At 41.4% G+C, this 23,875-nt stretch overlaps 1 protein-coding gene and 1 pseudogene across 2 annotated transcripts in view; one reads left to right on the forward strand and one right to left on the reverse strand.

The window, feature by feature from the left end:
* Positions 1-164, reverse strand: part of LOC308626625 — a 52,639-nt pseudogene extending 52,475 nt beyond the window's left edge. The window contains exon 1 of the transcript XR_014017851.1: positions 93-164. The product of XR_014017851.1 is annotated as an uncharacterized misc_RNA (transcript). The remainder of the gene's footprint in view (positions 1-92) is intronic.
* Positions 93-19,551, forward strand: RAB33B (RAB33B, member RAS oncogene family). The gene is made up of 2 exons (XM_081237445.1): positions 93-946; positions 16,748-19,551. Exons 1-2 carry the CDS (start codon positions 698-700, stop codon positions 17,186-17,188), a joined length of 690 nt encoding a protein of 229 aa, XP_081093571.1. The 5' UTR covers positions 93-697; the 3' UTR covers positions 17,189-19,551.
* The last annotated feature ends 4,324 nt before the right edge of the window (positions 19,552-23,875 follow it).

Below are 23,875 nucleotides of genomic sequence, written 5' to 3' on the forward strand. Positions count from 1 at the left end.
GTCACTGTCCCAACGCCCGCGGTCCCGAGAGCCCGGAGGAGGCAGGGAGAGCAGCCCGCCCACAGCTGCAAGCCAAGGGAACCCGCCTCCACCTCCAGATCCGGGGAAGCCCCACCGATACGTCGGTGAGAGCGCCGAACGTGACGCCGAAGCTTCCGGAGACCTTACACGTCCTCAGCAGGCACACGCCCCCGCCGAAACGGCTCTTCGGCCCTCTCGCGAGAGAGTGCCTGGTGGCACCTCCTTCCCTTCAGCAGTCTTTCTCTCCCCGCCCCCAGAGTGCTCGCGCGGCTTCCTCCGGGGGGCGGGAGCCTTGGACGTGGCGGGGCCGGGCCAGCCAGGGTGCGGGGCTTGGGGCGCTCTGCTTGGCCTCTCGGCAGCTGGCCTTCCGCGCCACCGTCAAGCCCCCGACAGGCCCCGTCCCTTCCCAGGTAGACGGCGCAGGCCTGAGTGACGCCGGGGTAGAGCCGCGGGCCGGGCGGTAGGGTCGGCGAGGCTGGTCTGGGGGGACGCCACACCTGCGCGGGGCGGGGTGGGACGGGAAGGTGCGCACGCGCGCTGGCGGCCCGGAGGGCGGTGGCTCCCGGGACGTTGAGCTACGGAGCCCGCGGACTGGGCGAGCTCGCTGACGGTGGCGTAATCTCCCAGCCTCTCTGCGTCTCCTTTCCTCCGCCTCGGTTTGGGGCGGGGCAGGAGAATGGCTTCGGAAATGGAGTCGTCACTCGAGGCGAGCTTCTCATCCAGCGGTGCGATGTCAGGGGCCTCAGGGTTTCTGCCTCCGGCTCGCTCCCGCATCTTCAAGATCATCGTGATTGGCGACTCCAATGTGGGCAAGACGTGCCTGACCTACCGCTTCTGCGCCGGCCGCTTCCCCGACCGCACCGAGGCTACTATCGGGGTGGATTTCCGAGAACGAGCGGTGGAGATTGATGGGGAGCGTATCAAGGTGAGCGGATGGTGAGTGGATGGCAGACTGTCGAGGAGGAAGGTTGTCCCAGGGATGACAAGGGTCCCAACCGCTCTGTGGGTTAATTGCTGGCCCGGTGCGGGGCGTGCGCTCCATCTTTTCAAACGCTGGTGTGGAGATGGGAGTTGGGGATTGGAAGGATTTGTATATAGCAAACTTCTAAGGCAGTGCTTCTCCAACTTTGATGTGCATGAGATTTGCCTGGAGATTTTTTTTTTAAGTAAATACAAATTCTAATTCGGTCATGTCTCAGGTGATGCAGATGCAGCTAGTCTGTGGACCATACATTGAGTAGCCAGAGTGTAGGGTGTATCCACTGATTCATGGGCTGTGTCTCACGTGCTGGGAGTTAGTGAAGTAAGACCGAAGGAAAGACAGTGAAATTTCTCAAACATGGGAATTTCATTTAGGAAATACTATTTGTTAAACATTCATTTTAGCACTGCCCTAGGTACTGTGGAAGTAAAGCCCCTTTGCCTTTGAGGAAGTACTTAGATCTTTTGCATACAGCTTTGTTACAGTAGTTTTGGTATGACACTGAGTTGTTGAGAAGAATCTTTTCCTGCAGAAACATTCTGTAATTTGTACTTGGTTCCTACTTGGGTTGCCAGAGCACATTCTCAGTGCCACCCGCTTTCAAGTCTTCTTCTTATTGGTTCCCGAGACTGGAGACACAGTAACAATGGAGAAGCTGGTAAGCCCAAGACCAAGCCTGGGGTTCTCAGGGGTTGCAATGGGGACATTGGAGAATAAGGATCAGTGACAGGGCTGAGGCCTCCTGATGATGTAATCCTTAGACACACTTCTTGAGTCTGAGCCACCACTAACCCCTCAGCTACCTGCTGATACCGTCGCTTAAAACACGTGGGCCCGAGGACCTGCTCTGCCTTCCTTATACTGCATTTATTTTTTCACTTTAAATTAGGATGTTCATCTTTACCTTAGTCCCCCATGGGGAAAAAATAGCCTCACTTCATTCCCATCCTCACATCCTTGAGGCACAAACAATTTATTTTTTAGTTGCCTAACCACTGCCTCACCTTCCCACCCCCAAAGGGGTTTTACTGCTAATGATAGTAAAGGAGAAATAGGGTTGAAAAGACATCAGTCTTCTGTAGGCCCTTTTGCTTTTTAATCTTCACTTTAATTTTTCATTGTCCCATTCAAGCTGTGAGTGCTGGTCCTTTGGGTGCACCGTGTTAGTGAGTTAAGAAAGATTTGTATACATTGCAAAGAAAGAGTAGAATAAGAGGCTCTTTTCCATCAGAATTAAGTTAGGCCAAGGAACCTTTCGGGGAGGAAAGTAGTGGGACTTCTTTCTGAGGTTTGAGAGGGAGTTTGTTTGTTAGAAGAAGGAGTTCTGAGAAAAAGTGCTTGGGCTTTGGCGCCCAACTGACCTGGCTCAAATCCGAACCTATGAAAGGGCTGTGTGTCCTTAGTAGATGATCAGCTTTGCCCAAAACTGTCCCAATTTTAAAACCGAAGTCCCACATTCCCAGGAACCCCCTCAGTCTCAGGCAAACTGGGGTGGTTGGTTACTCCAGTCGTTAGGCAGTTTCCTTAATCTTTTGGAGACTATTTTCTCATCTGAAAAATTGGGATAATAGTACCACATCAGGCTAATACGAGGGATAGATGAGAACATATATAAGGCACCTGGCTCCATAGTTGGTAATCTTAAGAAGATTCTTCCTCCCTGGTGGTTTAACATCACTTTTTCTCTTTGGCACCATCAATTCTGCAGCTGCACAACCAGAGAGTGAAACAGAGATAGAGTAGGGCATAGGCACACAGCTGAAGGGAAGAGAAATTCCCCTCACATGGAAGCAGGATAATAACAAAATAGAGGGGATGGAGGCAGGGGAGGAGTTGGGGTTCAGTGGCCCTTTATCTGCCTCCGGGTTGCCATTTATACTTTTTTTTTTTTTTTTTGCGGTACGCGGGCCTCTCACTGCCGTGGGCTCTCCCGCTGCGGAGCACAGGCTCCGGACGCGCAGGCTCAGCGGCCATGGCTCACGGGCCCAGCCGCCCCGCGGCATGTGGGATCCTCCCGGACCGGGGCACGAACCCGCGTCCCCTGCATCGGCAGGCGGACTCCCAACCGCTGCGCCACCAGGGAAGCCCGCCATTTATACTTTAAGATCACAGATGAATCAGGCGCAAATTTAAGAGATACTTACAGCATATTAAATATAAAATATGTCCAGTGCGTAACATCGAAGGCTTGGCTACTGGGATTAGTGCTGGCAGTGATAAGTAAACCAGAACCACAGATGTGATGAAGCTGGGAGCACAGAATTGATCCTTCTGGTTGAGAGGAGCAAGGAGAAAACATTTTTCTGTGGGATTGTTCTTCCTGAGCTTTAGCTTAACCTGATACGTTGATAGGGTCCCTTAGTTGATATCCTAGTTGATAGGGACACTGAGTTTCTTTCTTTCTTCCTTCCTTTTCTTTTCTTTTCTTTTCTTTCTCCCTTCCCTCCCCTCCCCTCCCCTCCCCTCCCCTCCCCTCCCCTCCCCTCCCCTCCCCTCCCCGCCCCGCTTACGGGGTTCCCTGACCAGGGGTTGAACCCGGGCCACAGCAGTGAAAGCACCGAGTCCTTCCTAACCACTGGACCGCCAGGGAATGCCCTCTTTTTATTCTTCCTAAGGCCTTATCCATTGACTTGTATCTCCAACTGTAAGACTTGAGAGAGATTTTTATTGAGGTTGAAAAGATTACAGAAATGTTCAGAGATTTCTATAGTAGAAAAAGACATGGCTATTTTGGAAAAAATTTTTAAGGTTTTTTTTGGTGTCTTAAAAAAGAAAAAAACAAACCCTGAAGTGATGTAGAAGAGCTTTATTCCATGTGTTGCTGCTACTTCTTTTTTGTTAACCTATAATATATCTTAAGTGCTGCTGAAATGTTCATATTATTTCTTTGAAAAATTATAAGCTTAACCTGAAATGACATTTCTTCTAATTTTTCATCTTAAAGTGAAAGCCGGAAAGCTCTATGTTACTTTACTAATAAAATGATATTCTAGGCATTATTTTTATTTGTTTGATAAAAGTGAGATATTGTGTTAAATGTTTTGTGGCCTGGAAATTTTTCAGAGAGCATGTCTTACAGCAGTGCTATTTCAGAATCACTTAAAATGTTTTATGAAATGTAATTAACTCTATATTCGTTAGTCTGTCCTAAGTACTATATATGTATAATTGAAAGAGTAAAATCTTGTTTGTAGAATTTTGGAAGTTAAATAAAAAATTATAAAATTAATTCCTGAAATAAAAATACATTTGATTTTTAAATTGAGACTCTAATCCTTATGCTCCTTCCTTGTATGTGTATCCTCATAGCCATACTCCTTTAGTATCAGCGTGTGACGATGGCAGACACCAACAGAATCATTAAAGCCTAGTGTTGGATTTAATCTCTTTTTCAACTAGGGATCATCAGTTCCTATTTGAACTTTGAGATAGCTTACTTATTATTTGTAGTGATATGAAACTTTCCCATGTTAATATTAACTAAAGGAAAACAACCAGGACTTCTTGCCCCATTGGTCAGTCAAACATTTAATGAGTAATTGTTGGAAAGAAGACATTTTGTTAGGCAAAAAGAATTATGATTCAGTGCAGGAATCAGCAAACCATGCTTGAGGGCTAAATACGGTCTGCTGCCTGTTTTTTTAATTTGTTTTTCTGTTAGTTTTTTTTTTTTTTTTTTTTTTTTTTTTTTGTGGTACGCGGGCCTCTCACTGCTGTGGCCTCTCCCGTTGTGGAGCACAGGCTCCAGACGCGCAGGCTCAGCGGCCATGGCTCACGGGCCTAGCCGCTCCGCGGCATGTGGGATCTTCCCAGACCGGGGCACGAACCCGTGTCCCCTGCATCGGCAGGCAGACTCTCAACCACTGCGCCACCAGGGAAGCCCCCTCTGTTAGTTTTTTTAAGTTGAAATATGGTTGACGTACAATATTATGTTAGTTTCAGGTGTACTACATAGTGATTTGATATTTGCATACATTATGAAATGATCACCACAATAAGTCCAGTAACCATCTATGCACCGCTGCCTGTTTTTATATGGCCTGCAAGCTAAGAATGATTTTTACATTAAAAAAATATTTTTATTTATTTGGCTGCAGCAGGTCTTAGTTGCAGCACGTGGGATCTTCTAGTTGCGGCATGCGGGAGGAGCTTTTAGTTGCGGCCTCAGAACTCTTAGTTGTGGCATTCGGGATCTAGTTCCCTGACCAGGGATCGAACCCAGGCCCCCTGCATTGGGAGCACGGAGTCTTAGCCACTGGACCACCAGGGAAGTCCCGATATTTACATTTTTTAAATGGTAGGGGGGAAAAAAATCGAAGGAATAAGATTTCATGACAAGTGAAAATTTTATGAAACTTAAATTTCAGTGTCCCTAAATAAAATTGTATTGAAACACAGCTAGGCTCATTTGTTTAATATTGTGCTTGCTTTTGCACCACAATGGCAGAGTTGAGCAGTGGTTGTGATAGAGACTGTTAGGCCTGCAAAGCCTAAGATACACAGAAAAAGTTTGCTGACCCTGATATACTTCGTAGATGATTTGCTGTCCTAGATAGGGTTAAGATTTATATACCTAAAAAGATGACTAGCAGAACCAGGCCGTAGGTGAGTGCCAAGTTATCGGTTTGGATGTTGGTGGAAGGATCGTTCTCACTTGGAGATTTTGATGGGGAACGTCAGCAGGATGCTCCTGCAGGATTAAAGGTTCCCGTGAGAAAGTGGCAAGTGAGAAGACTGCGAAGGTTTTGGTAGCAACGTTTCTGAAGAGTTTGGAAAACAGGATGTAGCTTGATTTTGTATGTGTGGCAAAAAGTCCAAGTGTTCTAGGAAGATAAATGTGGCAGCGATTGAGGATGACTCCTGAGAGAGACTCGATCTGCCCCGTGACCTGTTTTACTATCTAAATCCTCTCCTTTAGAAGTCTCTTGACTTCGCCTGTCACTTCTATGAGGATAATTTACAAATCTTTGTTTGGCCCAGACCTCTCTCCTCATCTGTCATTCTGCGTTTCCTATTGTTTTGTAGACATGGCTATTTGGATAATCCCTCCCTCCCCTCAAAATTCCAACGTGAGTTCATCGTCCCTGTCAAATCTGCCTCTCCTGGGCTTCCCTGGTGGCGCAGTAGTTGGAAGTCCACCTGCTGATGCAGGGGACACGGGTTCGTGCCCTGGTCCAGGAAGATCCCACAGGCCGCAGAGCGGCTGGGCCCGTGAGCCATGGCCGCTGAGCCTGTGCGTCCGGAGCCTGTGCTCCGCAACGGGAGAGGCCACAACAGTGGGAGGCCCGCGTACCACAAAAAAAAAAAAAACAAAAAAAAACTGCCTCTCCTGTTTCTCCTCGACGTGACCTAGGTGGTCCTGATGTTACCCTCATCCCGGAGGCCTCGCCTCTCTCCTTTGCTCCCTAAATCCACTTAGTTTTCTACCTGGATGATTTCTCTCATTCACCCTTCCTTCGGAATCCTAGTTCATCTTTTCTAGGCTCTGCTCTGTTGCAGCAGCTCAACTTCACCCAACCCCAATCCTCAATCTGTTTTGAACATTGTTGCCAAAATGCCAGCTGAGTGTATCACTCTGGGGAGAGTAATCTCCCCTGCCTCAGATGCTCTGAGTAATTCTCCATTATTTTATAAAGTTCCAACTTTTTAAATTAACACAAGGCCTTCCTTCTCTTGCTCCAGACTTCTTTTCTAACTTAACATTTTTTCCCCATTAATTTCCTTCATGTAGCCAATTATTTCCTGATCCCTATGTTTTCCTCTTACATTTCCCACTATTTGCCTGGAATATCCCCCCTTCCCATATTTCACCACATGTAATTCTTCCTTATTCAACTCAGTGTGTCTGTATTTGGAATCTCCCTGCCTCTCATTCTCAATTCTATTTCTTCCTTCTATCAGCTTCCTTTAGCACCTTACCTGCGCCTTTAAACTCTCTCTCTTTCCTCATTGTGCTACATATGCATCCACCTCTTTTGTGTGTTTGTTTGTTTTGTTTTGCAGTACGCGGGCCTCTCACTGTTGCAGCCTCTCCCATTGCGGAGCACAGGCTCCGGACACGCAGGCTCAGCGGCCATAGCTCACGGGCCCAGCCGCTCCTTGGCATGTGGGATCTTCCCGGACCGGGGCACAAACCCGTGCCCCCTGCATCGGCAGGCGGACTCTCAACCACTGCGCCACCAGGGAAGCCCCATCCACCTCTTTTATTAGGTCTTACGCAGTCTTGCTCAGGACAGGGCGCGTGTCTGATAACCCCGTAGACGTCTTCCAGTGTCTGGCTCAGTTTCTAAACTGTGCAGGACTTGGATAAGTGCTGCCTACTTGGTGGCAGCAGATCAGTTGGTAGGCTGCTCTGGAAATCCAACTCGGCGTGATAAGGGAAGCTAATGAAAGAAAGAGGCGGTAAGAGAGGCATTTTGATGATAAAGCCAAAAGGCTTCAGTAACTGGCTTTTGGTGATGAGAAGGAAGAGGACTCAGATGGCTGAGGGTGTGGGTCTGGTTGACTGGAGGTAGGTATGCCTTTAGTAGAGGTGAGAAGTACAATATAGAATATTGAATTTTGAGAGGCTCCATAAAGAGATTTTTCATAGTCATTTCTTTGTTGAGATGGTGGTATACTCAAATGGAAATGTCACATTCGCAGCTAGAAGTGTGGAATTGGAGGAGATAATCATGAATATGAAGTTGAAGCTGGAGAGCATAGATAGATGAGAACAAAATGCCCTATTTAGTTAATATGCATAGGGAGTGGAGCTTTGTTTCATAGCGTGATGAAGATGATATGCAATGAATGCTGAAGCCAAATATAAATCAGATTATTTACGCTTCTCCATTGTTCTGTCTTGATCTTTATTAAAAGTAATCTAATGTTTATAAGTCAAAGCATATTTTATAAGACATCATCTCATACCTTACCTTACTAGAATTAAATTGATAATTCATCTTAAAACGTGGTGATGGTGGTTAGGGAGATACCAAATTGGTCCTCTTGATTTGATTTGCATTGGAATTCAGAGAATGAGAGTATTAACAGTTGGGGTACCCTAAAAAGAATCTTAATTTGTGACTCCTTAGCTCAGAAAACTTTAGGATATTTGGGTCTAGTCTGACAGAGATTCTGTATTGCAGTGGTTTGGTGAGGCCTGTATGGTACAAGCAATATACATTTTCACAGACCCAAGCCATTCTACTACCTGAAGGATCCCTGGAACCAGGCCGGAGTCCCATTCTTCTTCCAGCCTGATTTCAGAAAGCTGTGATTCTTGTACCTCGTCTTTGAAGGTGGCAACATTGGTGTGTGTACTCAGGTGGTGAGATGTGATAGAATTATTTACTTTCCAGGAATCTTTAATCAGTAATCAAGATCTTTTGCTTTAGAGTCTGTGTCAGGACTCTGTACTCAAAGTAACAAAGCAAAATGAAATTTTTTTGTTTCACATAACTGGAAACCCAGAAGTGAAGTTCTCTTTCTGCCAGTCCCAACACCAGTCCTGAAATGGAGACTCCGTGGTTCTGATTGGGGACTGTGACACATGCCCACCCCTAAACTGTGGTGGTGATGTGGAGGTGGCGGTGCTGGAATTTACAACCCAGGGCTCCCAGCTCTTGCTTCCTTTCTCTCCCTGCTTACTCTCTTCCTATCCCTTTCATTAGGCTATAATTAAATTCTTCCTTTCAAGTATTCCTTTCAAATAGTCACACAAAATTTGTTACTTCTCTTTGTTAGGGAAGCTAAAAACCCCTAAAATTTAAAATAAATTTAAAAATTTGCCATTTGGATCTATACATCAGATGTACATATTTCTACTCTGTATACCCAAAGCAGAAAGAGTTCTCTTGAAATGTTACTTACACTCCTTATGATGTTGATTTACATCATCAAGTTGTTAATAGAAGCTTTTATGTAATTACCAGATGATCTTTTATATAGGCTGCTTAGAAGCAAAAAATAATAAAAACGTGTTCTTTGAAAGAACAGGGGAAGAGGAAATTTGATAGCTGATCAAACAAAGAAAGGTCATCTGGGTTAATACTTCATCCTTTTCAGTCAAGCAGAAAAAGCATTAAATCAATTTAGCCAGGTCATTTCTCATTTTGGTCAAAAAACTACTAAAAAGAGCTTTCATGAACAGTAAGAATCTGCTCTTTCGGACTTCCCTGGTGGCGCAGTGGTTAAGAATCTGCCTGCCAATGCAGGGGACACGGGTTCGAGCCCTGGACTGGGAAGATCCCACATGTCGCAGAGCAACTAAGCCCCCGAGCCACACCTACTGAGACTGTGTGCCACAACTACTGAAGCCCGCACGCCTAGAGCCCGTGCTCCGCAACAAGAGAAGTCGCCGCAGTGAGAAGCCTGCACACTGCAATGAAGAGTAGCCGCCGTTCACCGCAACTAGAGAAAGCTTGCGCACAGCAACGAAGACCCAATGCAGCCAAAAATAAATAAATAAATTTATTTAAAAAAAAAAGAAAATAAGAGGAAAACCTACAGAATGGGAGCAAATATTTACAAATCATATACCTGACAAGGGTCTATTGTCCAGAATCTATATGTGTACGTGCACACGCACACACACGCACTTTATCAATAATAAAAAGACAAATAATTAAAACTGGGCAAAGCATTGAATAGACATTTAAAAAAAAAAGAATCTGCCCATAGTATTTAGCAATTAGGTTGTCATTTTTGTTGGAACTTGATATTGGAATTTAAAGTAGAGATTCATGAAATATTATTAACGTATATTTTATGTTATCTTTATAATGTTTAAAATGGGAGTAATATCTTGTAGAAGCACCTATGAGCCATTTTCTTTCTTAAGATATTAAGTTTAAATTGGGAAAAATTGCTTTGAAAATACTTCCTAACTTAACATTTCCTGGGACAAAAGCATGTCACTTCCTTAGGTTCCAGAGTGTCGTTTTTCTTTTTAAGCATTGTGAACCACTCCACTCATAGCTAAAGCTCAAGATTTTTCTAGGTTATCGTGAGGTTTGTTCCCCACTGGGTATCTATATGTGTCTCTCTCTTTCACTCAAAGTTTTCTCTAGCCTTCTGTGGCTGACAGTTTTTATTAGTTGTCCTGTCCTTTGCCGGGTCTCTCACTGCTCCTTCCGAAGCCTGCTTGCCCTCACCTCAGTGTCCTGTGCAGACCTGAAAGGCAGCAGGCAGCATAACAGTGTGTCTGTGTCCTATGCCTTCACTGGTTCTAGCAATTTGGTGAGTGAAATTTTGAAGCTTCCTTTTAGATACACTCGGCCCTCCATATCCATGGGGAGATATTTGAGGAAAAAAAATTCCGGAAAATTCCAGAAAGCAAACCTTGAATTTGCCCATTGCTGGCAAGTATTTACATAGCATTTACTTTGCATTAGGTATTATAAGTAATTTAGAGATGACTTAGAGTATACGGATGTGTGTAGGTTAAATGCCAACACTACACCATTTTATATAAAGGACTTGAGCATCCGTGGATTTTGGTATTTGGGGGGTGCTGGAACCAATCCCCCATGGATACTGAGAGACAGCTGTACTTCTTTGTAAGTGCCTCACTTAACATAGTATTTTCTTTTATGGTTCTCCAATAAAGTGTGCAGAGTTATTATTTACGACTTCTTGTTTCCTGGAAGTCTTGATATGATTAGAATGTTTTGAGCAGGACTGATGGGAAGAGGGGTATCATTGAGTCAATCCTAGCCTAAAACAAGCAAGTGGTTTTCTTAGGGATAAACATCCTAATCATCACCACTTACATTTATTGAGGACTTCTACGGTTCTTTGAGACAGGTCTAAATTCTGCATAATTTTTTTTTAAACTTTAGTTTGTTAAAACAAATAGAACAAATGTATGTTTGTTGTGGAAAACAGAAAAGTAGAAATAAAGGGGGAAATTGCCTTAAAGACAACCATTGTTAATGTTTTGGTATATTTCCTTTTTGTGTGCTTTTTATTATTATTTTAACTTAAAAATATACTCTGCTTAAAACATAAATCATTCTTCATTGATGAAATGATTTTTTAAAATTAATTTTTATTGGCGTATGGTTGATTTACAATGTTGTGTTAGTTTCTGCTGTACAGCAAAGTGAATCTATTATACATGTATCCACTCTTTTTTAGATTCTACTCCCATATAGGTCATTCCAGAGCACTGAGTAGAGTTCCCTGTGCTATACAGTAGGTTCTTATTAGTTATATTAGTTATATTTTATATATAGTAGTGTGTCTGTTTCAGTCCATATCTCCCAATTTATCCCTCCCCCCTGCCCCCCGCTTTCCTCCTTAGTAACCAAAGTTTGTTTTCTATAATACATCTGTCATCTGTGACTCTATTTCTGTTTTGTATATAGGTTCATTTTGTATCCATCGATGAAGTGATTTTTGAATACCTGAGCTGCAAGAATGTTACTAAAAGGGAAAAGATCAGTTCCAATTTCTTTGGACAGCTTTTATGTAGGTCATCCAAATTATTCCCAAAATCTCCTTCTGAATGTTAAAGATACAGTTTGAAGTGGGTTTTGTTTTTTCATTCTAAAAAACTGAGATATTTAAGATTTGAAAATACACAATTCAGTGGTTTTTAGTATATTCACAAGCCTGTGTAACATCATCACTGTCTAACTCCAGAACGTTTCATCACCCCAGAAAGAAACCCTATACCCATGATCAATCACTCCCCATTCCTCCAGTTCCCTCAGACCCTGGCAACCACTAATCTACTTACTGTCTTGAGGGACTTGCCTTATAGTGGACATTTCATATACATGGAATCTTACAATGTATGGCCTTTTGTGTCTTGGCTTCTTTCGCTCAGCATAATGTTTTCAAGATTCATCCATGTTGTAGCATGTGTCAGTACTTCGTTCCTTATTATGGCTGAATAATGTTCCATTATATGGACATACATTTTATTTATCCATTCATAAGTTGGTGGATATTTGGGTTGTTTCCACCTTTTAACTATTGTGAATAATGCTGCCATGAACATGTGTGTGCAAGTTTTTGTGTGAACATATCTTTTCGGTTCTCTTGGATATACACCTAGGAGTGGAATTGCTGGGTCATATGGCAACTGTCTCTCTCTCTCTCTTTTTTTTCCCTGATTTGTTGAAGTGAAATTCAAATAGCATCAAAGTAACTATTTTAAAGTGAGCCATTCAGTGCATTCATAACGTTGTACAACCACCACCTTTATCTAGTTTCAAAATATTGCCATCACTCCAAGTAAGATCCCTCACCCATTAAAGTTTCTCCCCATTCCCCAGCCTCTGGCAACTACCAGTCTATATTCTGTCTTTATGGGTTTGTCTATTTTGGATATTTCATATAAGTGGAACCATAGAAATGTGACCTTTTGTATCTGGTTTCTTCTCAGCACATTTTGGAGGCTCGTCCATGTTGTAGCATGTGTCAGTACTTCATTCCCTTTTTTTTTTTTTAAGGTCTTTATTGAATTTGTTACAATATTGCTTCTGTTTTACGTTTTTTGGTTTTTTGGTCACGAGGCATGTGGGATCTTAGCTCCCCAACCAGGGATCAAACCCGCACCCCCTGCATTGGAAGGCGAAGTCTCAGCCACTGGACCGCCAGGGAAGTCCCTTCATTCCTTTTTATGGCTAAATAAAATTCTGTTTAACTTTCTGAGGAACTGCCAAACTTTTCCAAAGTGGCTGCACTTACATCCCCGTCAGCAACGTATGAGAGTTCCACTTTTCCACATTTCTGCAAACACTTGTTATCCATTTGCATTTGTTTGATGGCTAATGATGTTGAGCAGCTTTTCATGTACTTACTGAACATTTGTATATTTTCTTTGGAGAAACATCTCTTCACATCCTTTGCCGATTTTTTAATTGGGTTATGTGTCTTTTTATTATTGAGTTGTAAGAGGTCTTAAATATTTTGAATACTAGACCCCTAACACATGTATTATTTACAGATATTTTCTCCCATTCTTTGAGTTGTCTTTTCACTTTCATGATAATGTCCTTTGAAGCACAAACATTTTTAATTTAGATGAAGTCCAGTTTATCTATTTTTTTGTTATTGTTGGTTCTGCTTTAGGTGTCGTAGCTAAGAAACCGTTGCCTAATCCAAGGTCACAAATATTTACCCCTATGTTTTCTTCTAAGATTGTTATGGTTTTAAATTTAGATCTTTCATCCATTTTGAATAAATTTTTGTATGTGGTGTGAGGTAGGGGGTCCAACTTCATTTTTTGCATATTGTCCCAGCACCATTCATTGAAATGTCTGTGCTTTCCCTCACTGAATTGTCCTGGCACTCTTGTAGAAAATCAATTGACCATAGATAATATGGATTTATTTCTGGACTCTAAGTTCTGTTCCACTGATCTGTACTTCTAATCTTACGCTGATAGTACACAGTGTAGCTTTGTAATAAATTCTGACATCTATAGCTTGAAACAGCTTTAGTTGTATGCTGTTTTTATTCTTAACATGTTAATTGGGATTAAAAAAAGTATTTTTCTTAAAAAGGAAAGTTGTATTTTTAAAAAATTATAATTTACTTTATTAGTTCTTTGCATAGTTAGTGTAGCTAGTCTATGAATGCTTATTTTATAGGGTCTGAAACTAAATTTTACTTTTACTGTTGAGGAAGCAAAGGCCTAGTGGTGTAAGTAACCTACGGGTGGATACACAGTAGGTATTTAATAAATTTTTGTTGATTTAAATAATTTAGTCTTAGATGTTATTAGTTCTTAGTTTGCTGACAACTGTTTGCTTCTACCTCTGATTTATATGATACTGAGTCTTTATGGCCCATCTGTCAACTGTGTTGCTTACATCACAAAGTGGGTATTTTTTAACAAAGTACTTTGTGAAGTGGTCTCTAGGAGCGCATCAAGGCAGAACCTGTACTTTCCTGAGTAAATGTGACTGTAAGCGGTAAAGGTTTTAAACAGTGTACATAGCAAATAATTTTAGGATAGCACTCAGCTACATGTAAGAGAAATTCAACTATGGTGATTTAACCATGTAAGGTTTTATTTTTCTCATGTAATAAGGAGACCAGGGGCAGCAGTCTGTATGATAGTACGCAGTCAGCTGTATTCTATTTATGCTAGACTTCTGCTCTGTCATTCTTGTGTGTGGCTTTCTTCTTCATGCTTATAAAATGGCTGCTGAGCCTCCCAGCATGATATTCCATTCCAGGCAGAACGGGTGTGGCGAGAGAAGTGCAAAAGGCATGTGCCAAATGCTGTCATTTTTTTAAAAAATCACAAATCAGTTTATTTTTCTAGAAACCCCCCACTGAAAAAACTATTTACAAATTATTAGCCAGAACTGTGTCACTTGTCCCCCTAGTTCCTAGGGAGCCTGAGAAATCAAGTTTCTACGGGCATATGTTGTTTTACTACACTTGCAGATGGTGCATTTTTTACAAATTGAAGTTTTGTGGCAACCCTGACTTGTCAGATGATGGTGAGCATTCTTTAGCAATAAATCATTTTTAAATTAAGGTGTGTACTCTGTTTTTTTTATTTTTTTTATTTTTAAAAAAAATAAATTTACTTATTTATTTTTATTTTTGGCTGTGTTGGTTCTTTGTTACTGTGTGCGGGCTTTCTCTGGTTGCAGCAACCGGGGGCTACTCTTTGTTGCAGTGTGTGGGCTTCTCATTGGGTGGCTTCTGTTGTTGCAGAGCATGGGCTCTAGGCACGCGGGCTTCAGTAGTTGTGGCACAGGGACTCAGTAGGTGTGGCTCGCAGGCTCTAGAGCGCAGCCTCAGTAGTTGTGGCGCATGGGCTTAGCTGCTTCACGGCATGTGGGATTTTCCTGGACCAGGGTTCGAACCCATGTCCCCTGCATTGGCAGGCGGATTCTCAACCACTGAGCCACCAGGAAAGCCCTGTTTTTTTTAGATAAATACCATTGCACACTTAATAAACTACCATATAGTGTAAACATAACTTTTATATGCAGTGGGAAACCAAAAAATTCATGTGACTCGATTTATTGTGATATTTGCTTTATTTCAATGGTCTGGAACCAAACCTGCAATATCTCCAGGATATGCCTGTATAGTATTTTATATTTCCACCTGGAACAAAGTTAGATTTATGTTAATTTGGAAGAAAGGGAGAATATTTCAAAGATGGAGAAATTTGGACTAAAAAGAGCTACCACCAAAAAAGATGAAAAAAATCAGAACTGCTAAAAACTAAGGTAGCATGAGAGAGTGGTGATCAATATCTCCATCTCTAATCACAGTTTTAAATATATTTATTCATTCATTACATCTTAATTGAGCACGTACCATATGCCGCCGTGTTCTCAGTGCTTCCTGTCTTACATCCTACTTACTCTGGGTGTCATCTACAGTCTCCCCTCAATTTCCCTCTCCTTCGGTATTGCTCTAGAGAAATCACCAGTTTAGGCTATCTAAGCAAATCTGCCTCTAGTCTTTTCCATTGTGACCAGTACCCTCATCATTTAACTTTTTTTAGGAACCAAACAAAGGCAGGATAAATTCAGTGTTTTAAGCGAATCATAACACATGACTTGTATTTAGCTTTATTTATTTATCTATTAATAAATTAACTTATTTATTTATTTATTTTTGGCTGTGTTGGGTCTTCGTTGTTGCACGTGGGCTTTCTCTAGTTGCGGCGAGCGCGGGCTACTCTTCGTTGCGGTGCACGGGCTTCTCATTGCGGTGGCTTCTCTCGTTGCAGAGCACGAGCTCTAGGCACGCGGGCTTCAGTAGTTGTGGCTCCTGGGCTCTAGAGTTCAGGCTCAGTAGTTGTGGCACACGGGCTTAGTTGCTCCGCGGCATGTGGAATCTTCCCAGACAGGGGCTGGAACCCGTGTCCCCTGCATTGGCAGGTGGATTCTTTTTTTTTTTTTTTTTTTTTTTTTGCGGTACGCAGGTCTCTCACTGTTGTGGCCTCTCTCGTTGCGGAGCACAGGCTCCGGACGCACAGGCTCAGCGGCCATGGCTCACGGGTCCAGCCGCTCCTTGGCATGTGGGATCTTCCCGGACCGAGGCACGAACCCGTGTCCCCTGCATCGGCAGGCGGACTCTAAACCACTGCGCCACCAGGGAAGTCCGGCAGGTGGATTCTTAACCACTTTGCCACCAGGGAAGTCCTGTATTTAGTTTCAGATATCATTTTCCGCAACTCCCCCATATTTCCATTAGGAGGTATTGGAATATTTTTATTGGTAGAGATGTTTAGGATAGATAAGTGATTTCATATATATTTTTTTTCAAAGGGGCCTGGATTTTATGGGATGTGTATATATATATATAGAGAGAGATAGATAGATAGATAGATTTGGGGGCTAGATCTCATGACTTTTCACATCTATCCTAAGTCTACTATTTTAAATTAGATGAGTGAAATGTAGGGAAGGGCATATTGTAACCAAATTTGCAGGAATTAGATACTTTACATGTTTGTTAAAACCTGGTATCTGTTTCTCTTAGCGTTTTAAAATCAATTTTTGAGGTATAATTTTTCTAAACAAACTTGATTTACTGAAATTAAAGTGCTAAATTGAAGTCTTTGTTCTGACACTTGCATTAATGGTGAGGTAACTAGACTAGTATCATGACATTTGGATCACTTAAATAACACCGAAAAGGCATCATGGAAGGGAGCAAAGTAATATAAGTGAAGAAGTAGGAAAGACCATGCAAAGGTGGTTAAAATTTTCTGTATGTATAATTGGAACGCAACTTTCAGTTTTCCTCTTTTTTTCCCCCCACTTTCAGATCCAGTTATGGGACACAGCAGGACAAGAACGATTCAGAAAGAGCATGGTCCAGCACTACTACAGAAATGTACATGCTGTTGTCTTCGTGTATGATATGACCAACATGGCGAGTTTTCATAGCCTGCCATCTTGGATAGAAGAATGCAAACAGCATTTGCTAGCCAACGATATACCACGGATTCTTGTTGGAAATAAATGTGACTTGAGGAGTGCCATTCAGGTACCCACAGACTTGGCACAAAAATTTGCTGACACGCACAGTATGCCTTTGTTTGAAACCTCTGCTAAAAACCCCAATGATAATGACCATGTGGAAGCTATATTTATGACCTTGGCTCATAAGCTGAAGAGTCATAAACCGTTAATGCTTAGTCAACCCCCTGATAACGGAATTACCCTGAAGCCTGAACCAAAGCCTGCAGTGACGTGCTGGTGCTAAATCACAGTCTTTATTGTACAATCTAATTTTGACTAAAGGAATACTTTTGAAGTATGACAGTGATAAGTCATAGAATTTAATCTCAAATATAATGGAGCATCCTGACACTTTACTGTTTATCATTGTCATGCTTATTTTTGTATTTTGTATCTACTTCATCAAGTTTGTCACTGCGACAACACAAGGAAAAAGTTAGTTTTCAGAGGTTGAAGTGAAGCAGAGTTAGGAAGAATCAGAACATCTTTGCATTGAGAGCCCCATGAGGAGGCTTCAAATAAGAGTATGATGGGACTTTAAGAGTCAGTTATTGTTTAATCCTGTGTTCCCGGGATTGAAAAAATATATTAAGGGTTTAGTATACTTACTCGTATGTGCTTTGAATGGGAAGTGTTCTTAATAGGATAAAAACTGGTATTTGCCTCTCCCTAGAGTTCTTTCTTTGTATTATTAATGTACTTAAATGCATTATTATTGGTACATTTTAGAGCCAAGAATTTAGTTCCAGTGGAAGGAGAGAGCCTGGAATGTTTTCTGGTTCTCAGTCCATAAAGAATGACCTTTCCAACAGTTCTAGATGCTTGATATTTCAAATCACTATCAATCAGGTCTACAAAAAAAAAATCATTGTTATTTTTAAAAGAGTAATTTGAATTGTTTTCTTACTAAATTCTACACAATATGCAAAAGTAAATCAGATAGTAAGGTGCTTTATACTTTATTTTGATACCTTTAAACATTGAAAAACTAATTGAAAGATTTGAGGAGGTGTAATTTGGAGGAAAATAGCTAAACATGGTTCCTGGCTAGACCTATTCCTGGCTTTTTGTCAAGCTGTGTGTCAGACATAGTATCTCTTGCTCTCGCCCAGCCCCCAATCAATTTAATGCCTAAAGGCTGAATAAGCAAATCATCTTCCATTTGGATTGTAACTCTGAGGGCATACCTGTAATTGCTATGAGTCTACATTTTATTTCTGTAATAGTACATTACAGTACTTCTGTTGTTTAAATCTTTAAATTTTTATGGTCACAACAAACTACTCCTCCTCAGTATAAAAAATAAATTAGATATTGAAAAATATCTAGTCTATCCCTTGGTGGTAGAAAGAATATTTCAAAAAGTTTTTTTACCCTAACTACTTTTATTTTGAATTTAAGACTTTGCACATAGGAAATAGTAAGCTTGCATGTGAAGCTATTACATGAATGGAATGTAAGCCATGAACTTTATCTGAAGTGTGCACATTTACTAATTCTGAAAGATTGCTGAACTTAATAATTTTAGAGGAAATTAAGCCAAAAGATGATTATACTTAAAATATTTTCAGAATGTGGGAAACCAATTAAATATGTGATGTAAACTAGTTTAGGATTTTTTTGTTTAATCATGATGGTGGTCCTAACTGGTTAATTTACTTATGAAAACAAGATAATTCTATTAAATGAACTAATGGAAAGTAATAATTACAGGAAATAATTATTCTGTTTTAAACATTAGAGCTTAAGGAAAAACAAATTGGCTTTGTTTGCTTTTAAGAAGATTAATCCATTTTTCTTATCATGGTAGAATTAAAAATGGTTTGACTTTGTCTAAATTAGTGTTGATTTTCACCTATTTTTATAGTAAAACGGTGACAGCTGTTATAATTGTCATGGGCGTAACAGTTTTTTAAAGAAGGGAATCTGTTTATTGCTTATCAAAACATTTTCTAAAGTGGGGGAAGAAAGTTTACAGACTTTCCAAGCACATTTTCTTTTTAAGTGCTGTTATTACTCATGTTTTTAAAAAGGTAATTTAACTTTATTTCTTTTTGTAAGAAGTTAGTAGTAAGTATCCTTTAAAGTTCTGTAAAAGGACTTATTTTTTCACTTTAATATTTATTAATTTTAAAATATTTGTATCCCATTTGTAGTGATTTATTGTTTTAATTTTTTCTACATATGTTTTTACGTTTAAAAAGAACATACTTATCAGTTGAATGGGGTAAAGCTTTTAGATATTTTCCAAAATATTTATAAAACACGGACTATTGAGAAATCACTTACAAAATGGCGGCTATCAGACAACTAATTATTAATTTTTAAAGCACACATCACACATTTTGTAACTCCTGTATGAATTTGTTTTAACTGTGACCTTCAGTTGAAAACCTCAGATATGTTTTGGAAAAGTCATAATTTGAGAACACCAAAGGAAACGAATCCAGATTCTAATGAAGTTAGCTATTAATGACAATGCTTTATTGACAGTATATTGCTAATACATTTCCTCATGAAATCTAAACTAGAGTTAAATAATTTTGTTATGGAATAGCGTCACTGTAACTTTGCCCTCGTGAAGTTCAATAAACCAGCTTTGGCATAAAGAAATTGTGGTTTATTTTCTTTGTTTGGTTACTAGGTTGAGCATAAAATAAAACAAAAAAAAATCTCTTGTTTTCCTCTGGCTTCCAGGTCGTATGTAATACATTAGAATCAAACAGACAAAAACTAACCCATTTGGAAATACATTCAAGGTTAAAGAACTTTTCAGGAAAAAACCCTAAGTATTAAAATTAGCTGATAGGGTAGCTTTTTTATTTGTAAGGCTGAGTAATCCAACTTGTTTAAGAACAAACACTTCAGTGCAAATGGCACATATCACAAGAGTGGTTGGCATCTGTATATTTAAAGGTAGAAGAATTTAGCAGGATGAATAACTATAAAAAGTGAGAGGGCTTCCCTGGTGGCGCAGTGGTTGAGAGTCCGCCTGCCGATGTAGGGGACACGGGTTCGTGCCCCAGTCCGGGAAGATCCCACATGCTGCGGAGCGGCCCGTGAGCCGTGGCCGCTGAGCCTGTGCGTCCGGAGCCTGTGCTCCGCGACGGGAGAGGCCACAGCAGTGAGAGACCCGTGTACCGCAAAAAAAAAAAAAATGAGAGAGAAGAGAAGGGAGCAGGTGACAAGTGTAAGGCACAATTTCTGCATTCAGATTTCTGATTTAGTTAGACTCTTTCGGAGAATGTTTTGTTTTGTTTTTAGAGACTTTTTTTTTTGGCTGCTTTGGGTCTTTGTTGCTGTGCGCGGGCGTTCTCTAGTTGCGGCGAGCGGGGGCTACTCTTCATTGCGATACGCAGGCTTCTCACTGGGGTGACTTCTTTTGTTGCGGAGCACGGGCTCTAGGCTCGTAGGCTTCAGTAGTTGCAGCACACAGGCTCAGTAGTTGTGGCTCGCAGGCTCTAGAGCGCAGGCTCAGTATTTGTGGCACACGGGCTTAGTTGCTCCGTGGCATGTGGGATCTTCCCGGACCAGGGCTTGAACCCATGTCCCCTGCATTGGATTGGGGTTAGGGACTCTGAAGTTCGTGCTGCTTTCCCTGGTCAGTTTATTTCATATATGTTACTCTTCTTTTCAAACACAAAATTACATTATTCATGAAAGACTGCTTTTTAAATAATAAGACAATAGGTTGGTCAAATCTTTTGGGGGGCAAACTTGCTAGAGCCTGTGTGGCAAATACTAATTCACTTCATTTGTTGGAATAACCTGATTTATCAAATATTTGTGTTAGGCAGTGAGCTACGTAGATGAATGACTGTCCTTGAAGAACTTACAACATAATATATAAACAAATAGGAATTCTGCAGTGTACTGTGGTAAATGTAACTAAAGAGGCAAATACAAAGGACGATGAGCACAGAGACTGGCGTGATCGTGTGGCTTCGATGCAGAGGAGGGAGTGTGCAGTGAGATGAAGGGGTGGTCAGAACACTGGGTGATGAAGCCAGCAAGGCAGGTTGTGACTGAACCGCCAAGTCGCCATATACAGTGGAATTAGGACTGACTTAGGTGCAGGTGTCAGGAACTCAGGTCACATTCGTCTACAAGGGGGGATTTATTGTCAGGAGTCTGACTTGTCTGACGTTAGACTCCAGGACAAGGATGCAACTAGACCCAAAGAAGAGCTGGGATTGAGGACTCGGTCTCCTACCTCTGGGCTCAGCTTTGCTGCCCACCTTCATTCTCTCTCTGTCTTATAATTGGATTTCTCCACTCTTCTGGTTCACTTGGCAGAAAACATGGCCAGTAACTGCTTCTGAGCTTTTGCATGCTGCAGGCATCCAAAAAGAAATTGACTGAGTGTCAGTCCCAAGTCAAAATGTCTAGGGTGGCCTGGCTAGACTCAGGTGCCCGGCCCAAGATCAATAGACAAGAAAAGATCAATTACGGAATTTCCACATTTGGAGGAGAAGGAATTTTGGGGAAGGGAAAGAAAAATGAGAATAGCCACACAAAAACATTTGAGCTTTACTATTTAGGCAATGGGTAACTAATGAAAGCATTTAAGCAAGGTAGTGAGTGAGACCATCAGATTTATGCCTAAAATTCCAGTGGTGAGGGGAAGGCTATGTGGGAATGGAGCCATGGTGGCCAATTTACTGTTATAGCCTAGAAGAAAGAACTTTCAGTGGGAAGTTGACAGAAGAATATACCATACAGCACTTTTCTTCTTCTGTCTGGCTTATTTCACTTAGTATGATGCCCTCCAGATTCATCCATGTTTTCACAGATGGCAGGATTTCCATCTTTTTAAGACAATAGGGACTTCCCTGGTGGTGCAGTGGATAAGACTCCAAGCTCCCAATGCAGGGGGGCCCGGGTTTGATCCCTGGTCAGGGATCTAGATCCCACATGCATGCCGAAACGAAGAGTTTGTGTGCCACCACTAAGGAGCCCGCCTGCCACAAGTGCAGCAAAATAATGAATAAATATTTTAAAATGAATGAATATAAAAAAACAGTAATATTCCTCTGTGTGTGTGTGTGTGTGTGCATGCACACACATGTGTATCACATTTTCTTTATCCATTTATTTGTCATTGGGCACTTAGGTTGTTTCCATACCTTGGCTATTGTGAATAAAGGCTGCAATGAATATGGTAGTACAGATATCTCTTTGAGATAATGATTTTGTTTCCTTTGTACACCCAGAAGTGGGGTTGTTGGATCATATGATAATTCTATGTTTAATTTCTTGAGGTATCTCCATACTGTTTTCCATGGTAGCTGTACCAGTTTACATTCCCAGCAAGAGTGTACAAGTGTTCCCTTTTCTCCACATCCTTGCCAGCATTTGCTGTCTCTTGCCTTTTTGATAATAGCAATCCTAACAGGTGTGAGGAGATATCTCACTGTGGTTTTGATTTGCATTTCCCTGATGATTAGTGATGTTGAGCACCTTTTCATGTACCTGTTGGCCATTGGTATTTCTTCTTTGGAAAAATGTCTATTCAGGCCCTTTTCCTATTTTTAAATTCTTTATTTATTTACTTTTGCTATTGAGTTGCATGAACTCCCTGTATATTTTGGATATTAACTCCTTATTGGATATGTGGTTTGCAACTTTTCTGTGATTCCATAGGTTGCCTTTTAATTTTGTTGATGGTTTCCTTTGCTGTGCAGATGCTTTTTAGTTTCATGTGGTCCCACTTATTTATTTTTGCTTTTGTTGCCTTTGCTTTTGGTGTCATGTAATCATTTTCTTAAAGAAGGTCCACCATGTGAAAAAGATGTCAAGTCTCCCAAAACCCGGATATTCACCTGAAATGAATATATTCATTCTGTGGGATACTTGAGATCCACAAGTGGTTTATTAGTGTTCCCAGCATTTATTTCTGCCAATCTCTGTGCCATCGCGGCTGCTCTGGGTTTGGCTTATTGACAGAGAACATCCAGTTTCTCAAGGCAGCAATTCATAAACTTCTTATGCAAATGTAAGATTAGTAAATGGGGCTTCCCTGGTGGCGCAGTGGTTGAGAGTCCACCTGCCAATGCAGGGGACATGGGTTTGTGCCCCAGTCCAGGAAGATCCCACATGCCGCAGAGTGGCTGGGCCTGTGAGCCATGGCTGCTGGGTCTGAGCATCCGGAGCCTCTGCTCCGCAACGGGAGAGGCCACAACAGTGAGAGGCCCGTGTACCGCAAAAAACAAAAAAAACAAAAAAACAACAACAACAAAAAAAAAAGATTAGTAAATGTTGTCTGCTTTGTGGAATCTATTATCTCATTATATATCCACAGACGCTGTATAGCACGCATTTAAAAATTCTGAAAACTCTGGAAGCTTAATCACAAATGGTCATGTGTGTCATAAACTAAACAAGGAGGCACTCCCTAAGCCTTTGTCCTTCTTCCTCTTCTCTTCTGGCTGAACACCCTTTCCCTTTATGATCTCATCTTCAGAAGGCACTTGATTCCAGAATGCACTTCCAGGGCCTTGACTTTGCCTCCGAATTCCTGTGGGCCATCTTCCTTTGTAGGTACCAGTGACACACCCAACTAAACAATATCCAAATTCATAATCCTCCTCCCTAAACTTACTTTGTTTCCTGTGTTTCTTCAAAACCTCCAGGCTCTATTTGAGGTTTCCTTTCCTTCACCTCCCATATCTAGTCTTCCACCAGGATCTACTGTTTCCACTGCTTCTGGTCCTTGCATTTGCCCTCTTCTTTCCAAGAGGCCGCAGACACTGCAAATAGACTCTGAGGTCCGGCTATGTGGGGACAGGATCCCAGATGTTCTAACAGAGTTGAAACCTCTCAAGGCTTCACTGTCCTCTCATTTTTAAAGGGGGCTGACGATAACTCATGGGGTTATCGTGAGAATTAAATGAATTACTATATGTGTAGTATCTAGTGTTGTGTAACAAAT

The sequence above is a fragment of the Mesoplodon bidens genome (assembly GCF_964165515.1).
Source record: "Mesoplodon bidens genome assembly, chromosome: 1".
NCBI lineage: Eukaryota > Metazoa > Chordata > Mammalia > Artiodactyla > Ziphiidae > Mesoplodon > Mesoplodon bidens.